This window comes from Pteropus alecto, unplaced genomic scaffold, assembly GCF_000325575.1.
Source record: "Pteropus alecto unplaced genomic scaffold, ASM32557v1 scaffold62, whole genome shotgun sequence".
In the NCBI taxonomy this organism is placed as follows: Eukaryota; Metazoa; Chordata; class Mammalia; order Chiroptera; family Pteropodidae; genus Pteropus; species Pteropus alecto.
Window position 1 is genome coordinate 581,498 of NW_006432491.1, and position 7,014 is coordinate 588,511.

General features: G+C 39.6%; 1 protein-coding gene, 1 long non-coding RNA gene and 1 pseudogene across 2 annotated transcripts in view; 2 read left to right on the forward strand and 1 right to left on the reverse strand.

The window, feature by feature from the left end:
* The window catches only part of SNAI2 (snail family transcriptional repressor 2), a 2,790-nt gene extending 2,546 nt beyond the window's left edge, over nt 1-244 (reverse strand). Inside the window, exon 1 of the mRNA XM_006907457.3 lies at nt 1-244. Within this exon, the coding sequence (XP_006907519.1) occupies nt 1-68 (68 nt within the window). The 5' untranslated portion in view covers nt 69-244.
* A 68-nt stretch (nt 245-312) lies between these two features.
* On the forward strand, nt 313-2,024 carry LOC112476189. The gene is made up of 2 exons (XR_003044981.1): nt 313-485; nt 1,528-2,024. It is a non-coding gene; the product is annotated as an uncharacterized LOC112476189 (long non-coding RNA).
* A 3,937-nt stretch (nt 2,025-5,961) lies between these two features.
* On the forward strand, nt 5,962-6,080 carry LOC112476203 (annotated as a pseudogene).
* The last annotated feature ends 934 nt before the right edge of the window (nt 6,081-7,014 follow it).

Genomic DNA, 7,014 nt, shown 5'->3' on the forward strand with positions numbered 1-7,014 from the left:
TCCAGTTCGCTGTAGTTTGGCTTTTTGGAGGCGTTGAAATGCTTCTTGACCAGGAAAGAGCGCGGCATCTTGCCGGCGGGTCTGACGGGCGCCCGGCACGGATAACGGTCCGGCGGGAAGACGCGGCCGGTCCCTAAAGCATCGCGGCCGGCGGAGATCCGGCTGGGGCCGCGCTCAGGTGTTGCTGGCGGACAGCCGGCGCCTCTGAAGTCGCCCGGCTCCTTTACGAAGTGAGCCTGTTTGGGCTGGGTGGGTTTTTACAGGGTGAAGAGGGAGGCCTTTCTCTCTCTGTCTCTCTCTCTCTCTCTCTCTTTTGCAAGCAGGAGCCAATCACAGCTGAGAGGTTCGGATTTCAGCTCCTCCCTCTGGGACAGCTGTGAGCAGAGGAAGAATCTGTTGTCAGACTAAATTATTCTGGTTCAAAATGGACTGTTCTTCGGGATTTCACTGGAGAGGGGAAAAATTGCTTAAGCATTTTCAAGGAGGTAATTTCACTTCTTTAGCTCTGCCAGTTATTCCTGATCTCTGCGTGCTAGATAAGTCCTAAGAACTGTGATTTCTAAAAGAGGCCTGGCTTCCAGATGTCGGGTAAAGCAAATGCAATGCGACAAAATGTTCGCTAGAGGCAGGAAAGGGAGTCGTACAAGATCCCAGGTCAGCCTCGGGTGTTAATGAGAGCCTATATTTGGAAGTGGCATTTGGAGAGGTTTTACTTGTACAGAGACCAAACAACTCTTGGCTTTTGAAAAAGTAAGGTAGAAGCGCGAGAAGACAAAAGCCCCTGTGCGTGAGGAGGGCGCGCCCATAGTGGGGGCTTCCCTGGGTCTGCAAAGCCGCCCAAGGCCGCCTGCCGTGCATGTCCTGAATGCTGGGAATGCATTTCAAGTCTTAAAGGATAAGCAAAGCCAGAGGCCGTGCTTCCTCATGGAAATTAAGTAATCATGTCACCATATTAGCTATGCTAGTTGCAAGGAAATGCTTTGTAGCTCATGGAAGACCTGCTTGTGGAGGAACTGGGAAACTGCTGTGGGGGCAGGGGTTGGGGGTGGGGGGTAATAGGTAAACTGTCATTAGAACCATGAAAAATTGTCAAACATTTGACTAGAATTTTTATCTTTTCATGTATCATTGTATATATTTATGAAAACAAAACAAAACATGAATAGATCTTTAGAGACAATTTTTTTTTTCCAATATTGATCTACTTTTATATGGTGCTGTTTTCTTCAGTATAAAGTCATCAACATTCATCTCAGTCGCTGCTACTGCCCTGGATTGTGATTTAAAGAGAGTGTCATTATGAGTACTGCTTAGTTAAAGTTTTAAGAAGCCAGTCCATAAAAATACTTTGATTTTGTATATAATATTAAATCCAAAAATACTCAAAGATGACTCATTTTAAAAGTAAATTAAAAGTTATATTTCAACTGCATCTCAGTCCATTCTAGACTTTTCTCTTCATCTTTTACTTAAAAATTAAGGAAAGAACAATTTGAAATAAGACCACTCTGCCCTTGTTTCTAACAGGTGCTGGAAGAAGAGAGTGAAAAAGAAAGTAACAGTGGTTAAGTCAAGACTTGTAAGAGGAAAGAGCATCGTCAGACGGATGGCCTAACTTCTTCATCTTGGGATGAGAAAAAAAGCTTGTGTGTTGGGGTTAGGGAGTGGGGTGCTTACAGGTTTCCTGAGCTAATTTCAATGATTCTTTTGTTGCTCTTACTACAGTCACTAATTTAAATATTAGAGAAGGGAATTTAGATGAATCTTAACGTTAAAAAGAACAGTATCTCTAGAAGACTGGAAAATATAAACATGCATTAGATTCCTCCACTAATGTGTAAACTGGAGTGTAATTTGGAGCAAGTTTTCTGAGCCTTGTACTTTTCATGAGAGTATGTTCAGATCTAGGCACCTGGTTTATTGAAATAGGAGTCCTCCTTGCCCTTACCACCCAACTTTCTGCAAAAGGCACATTTTGTTAGAGACATAATATAGTTGAGAAATATAATATAGTTCGGAAAACATAAATTGCCATGTGCTTTTATTTCCTCCTTTCGCTTTATACAGTCCATTCACAATTGTGAGGTGTTATTTTGTTATTTACTTGATAGTTATTACACAAGATAACCTGCTAAAGTGTGTATTTTTAAAATACATTTAAAATGTGTAACTCTAAGTCACTATGTCTGAAAAAACAAACTTGGATTTGGGTTACAGATGCATAACTGAGCCGAGTCTCGCACTGCACGTCCAGGGGGGCTCATCACACATGACACAAATCAGGACGTGTTAGTACACCTACTAGGACGAGCAGATAGTATTCAGGATCGTGTATGAGGCATGTCATTACACAGGTCTGTGTGGCAACTAGTCACACGTAGACCTGTGTGAGGTCTGGTCTGCTGTCAGGAGAGGGAGAGCCTGCACGCTGATAGCGTGAGTCAGACTGCACAGGTGCTCTGCTCAGACACAGCAGTGGGCACTGGCGCCAGAATGGCGTGGTAAAAATGGGAGAAGGAAAATATAAGTCCTCACCCAAAGGCCAACTGCTACGACTTTTCTAAGATAATATGGAATACCCCTGCCCTGCAAGCCAGAGGGATCGTCTGAAAAATTTGAATTTGGTCAATGACTAAAATATTCTATCTTGGCCAGGGACAGAAATCTTTGCTAAGATAATGCCAAAACACCAGGTTTAAAATGTTTCGTTTGGGCATAACAAACCCAACTGGGTTTTGCTAATGCAAGAAATTAGTCCTGGGTGGACATAGTTAGGCTCATTGTAACAATGAGGAAATGAGGCTTACCCTGAGATGGTACTCTGCCTGAAGCCCAGCCAGGGTGAAGCTGGTGGTTACAGATAATGTTCAAAGTAAGGAAGACACAGGCTCAGCCCTTAGCCTCCTGACAGCTGTATGTGGGGCAGAGAGAAATGAGGAAAGAAGGGCAAGGACAATTTTCCGCCTCAGAGATCTTGATTCCCAAAAGAGCTTGGTTATTATGGGAGATGAGAGGGCTTAAAAAATAACCTTCCCTATGGTTGAACCCCACCAGAAGGTCCCTTCCTCTACTTAGCTTCTGTGGGTTATGTGAGAAGTTAGATGTCCATGCAATATAATTCCTTAACTGTCATGAATATTACTAGGATATTATTTGACATGATTCATCTGACAGACTCCTATTTCCTCTGTTTTCTGAAGAAGCTGACAAAGATAATTTGTGGAAAACTTTGTAAATTAAAGGCCTGAGACCTCGCAGGAGGGCTAGGCCTTTCCCACAAGCTCTCCTGTACTGGTGGGATTTCTCCCAGACCCAGTCTTTTTCATGAAAGACATAGTCTTGCCTTGCCAAATAGGGAACTAAATTACGTTCATGAGGTTTGAGAATGCACCTCAGTCTTATTTACTTTGCACAGAGATTAGTGTACATTTAGGTGTTTAGGTATGTTAAAAACCATGCAGATACTGACTACTAAGTTTAGGAAATGAAGGAAATCTAGCACCAGAAGAAACCATGATTTGGCAGAGACAGAAAATTCCATCTTGTGCTGTGCACTGTCTCCTAAAATGAATAGCATCTGTTTCTAGCTTTAGTTTGTGGCATGATCACCCTGGAGTGGGCAGGGGATAAATTAACTCTCTTGAATGATATGTAGTTATGGAATATCGTTAGAGTGTGATAGTTGGACAAGATTACAATGCGTTACTAATATTTAAACTATTTAGATAGTAACGATGTGTTTTATTATATGTAACTTTGAAGTTGGAATGACAAAGATGTGATATCATTTTATAGGTTTGTATGTATTTATATTTATATACAGATGTATATATTTATATTTATATTCCTAATTCATAACTTGATTCAGCTTTGGATAAGGTAAACCAAGCCCTAAAAGTGAAATAAACATTTTTTTTTAGTACTTGCGTTTCTTTTTCTGTAAATTATACTTAATACTCTTCCCTAATTTCTTTTAGGATGCTTTAGTGGCAAATATTTTCCAATATAAAAAGAAAAATAATCAGAGTGAGTATAGGATCTTGTTTATATATTGAGCTTCATAACAAGGAGAACCCTATTTCTCTGGGGATGTAGATGGAACCACATATATACTCAACATACTGAGTAATGTTAACAGAGCTAAATGGGAATATGCGTGTAAGTGTGTGTGTGTGTGTGTGTGTGTGTGTGTGAATCGTAGTAAAAAATAATAGCAAAAAAAGTGATGTCAGGATGTCCCTCTGCTGTTTAGGAATTTCTGTTATTTCTGGTGTGTTCTCAGGGCCATATTTGCCAGGCTAATAGTGATTAACATTGTCTGGGGTTAGCTCTAATGCTATTAGCTCAACAAATATCATCATATAGGATCAGTAAATATTTAAGATCATTTCAAACAGAAAACTTTATTTACCATGGGAACAACATTTTAATGATTTTTATTTTGTGACAAATCACTTGTATGAGAAATCACTTATATTGAGAATTGTATTTCTAGTTATGATTTTATAATCTTATTTTCCTTTGGTTGGCTATAATATGGTAATATATGATGCAAAAGTAAAAGATATTAGTCTCTTCAATGATCTATTTGTACCTTGTGAAAAGTGTTGGTGATCTTAATTGTAAGATGAGCAAGAAAGACTAGAAAATTCTAAAATTATCTCTCAAGTATACCATAACTATATGTGGTTGCAAAGAGACACCTATTGGTCAATTTTGGAAGACTCACTGCTTTCTTTTTCTTTTCTTTTTCCATAACTTTTTAACAAGGTGCCACCTAGTGGAAAATGGATGATTTGACCGAGAGCATCAACTTGACTTCATTTTGTCATTGCCCCAATTTCAGGAGAACATTAAATAGTCTTTTGAATTTTTAATTTAATCTAAATTAAAAATTATTTATTTGTGCTTGTAGAAACACAGGTGGCATTTATATAACAAATTACATTAGCTTTATAAGATAGGCGAGTAAGGGAAATTTATGATGTTCATCAATCTGTGCAGTCATGAAGAAAGAAGCAAAAATTGTTTAAAACTTAATAAGTACCTCGAATGACTTATTCTCTATAACCCATAATAACCTACAAGGTAGAGATGTTTTAAAGGCAAGAAACCAAGCTTGAGCCCAGTTTTCCAGGGGTATTCAGAATGAAAGTGAGGAAGCTGGGATTTCTCCTCAGTCTGCGCCTCTGGCGCTTACGCACTTTGCTGCAGTAGGCTCTGTTACACACTTGTGGTTTGCTAAGGTTGGCTAAGGACACTTGACGTCAGGCAGTTGGTACTGTATGGGTAGTGATACAAGCTAGCATTCTCGAATGTTTAGTATGAGCTGGTCATTGCTGTAAACTTTTTACATATATTAATCTCCCCAAAGTTAGTTAAACCTTCAAGGTAGATATAATCCATATTTACATGTGATGAAATGAAGACACAAAGAAATTAAATATCTTAGTCAAATCACACTACTAAGGAATATGATAAGGAATAGGTGGAGGCGAGATCTGAACCTGGATCTGTTTAATTTAAAATCTTCTTTATTTCATCACTTTGTTATAACTATAATTTTCCATCATAAGAGTGAATTAGACTCATGACCAACTACAAAACATTTGCCTTCCTACTTTCTTCTCCCCTCCCAGAGAATATTTACATGTAGACTTTATAATCCATGGTATGTGGAGTTTCTGTTTACAACCCATCTTATTCAAAATGATTTCTGCAGCATATCTCCATTTTTTCCCTAAGTAATACCAGGATGATGGTTGCTTGATTTTAGACTTGACACCATTTACCTCCAGGTGCTGAGTCTGAATTCTGAGAAGACACTTGGACTAGATAGAATCCTTGAGTGCTTAACTAAGCGGCTGCTATGGTCTCTTGGTCTGCCAGTAAAGGAGACCACCAGTAATCACAGTTTCTTATTCTATCAGCATCATGTGGCTTTTCAAAAGTGGAAGTGATGTCTACGGCCCTGCTACCCTGAACAAGCCCTATCCTATCTGATCTTGGAAGGTAAACAGGGTCGGGCCTGGTTAGTACTTGGATGGGAGACCACCTAGGAACACCAGGTGCTGTAGGCATAAAAAATAAGAAATATAAAGGATTGTAAGCTGACAAGGTCCTTGCAATCTGTGAAGTCAACCAAGGGTTGCCTTGCCTAAAAAATTTTTAAAAAATAAAAAATAAATAAATTTAAAAAGTGGAAATGATGATCATTGTTATCTGTCTGTCATGGGATCATGTGGGAGGAAGAAAGCCATCAATAAAGAATAATGTTTCCAAATACAAAAAAGGAGGTCTGTGGTCTGGAAGTGTCTCTCTTTTTTTTCCCATATGTGTGTAGGGGAGGGCAGTATGTGCATAGGTGTGCATATCTGTGTGCATGTGTGTGCATGAGTATGTGTGCTGTGCATGTATGATGTGTGTGTCTTGCTCCTAGCATGAGCCTCCACTGGTTCATGTATGAGTAGGCATGTTTGGTAAACTTGTGGGGTAAGCTAGTCTGCATTTATTTACTTGAGGCACTTCCTACAGAAGAATAGGGAGCAAGCCCCATTAAGCTTGATTCTATAACAAACCCTAAGTATCCAGAGAGGAGTGTTGCTTCTGAGTATAGCACAATGCCTGTTGTTCCACCATGTCTTTTTACTGAGAGCTCCAAAATGCCATGGAGAAGCAGGGGTAGAACCTGGTAAATGAACTTGAAATATGAATTTACTAAAATACTGTTAAACTTTAGAAGGTTGACAATACCGCTTTGGAACATGTGAGGCAGAGGTGATTACAAAAAGTAGACAAAGTGGCTTGTGAGAGCACTTCCCTTGTCTTAACATGAAACACTATAAAATGTTGATACTAGAAGGGGTCCGGGGCATCGAGTTTAGTGGCAGCCATGCCAAAAGGTATTGACCAAGAGATATGTGGATACCCAGTGGGAGGGGAGCTGCTGCCCAGTGAAAAATGAGGACCTGCCTGATACTTTGGTTCTCAGCAAAGTAACAGGAGTGCTACAGG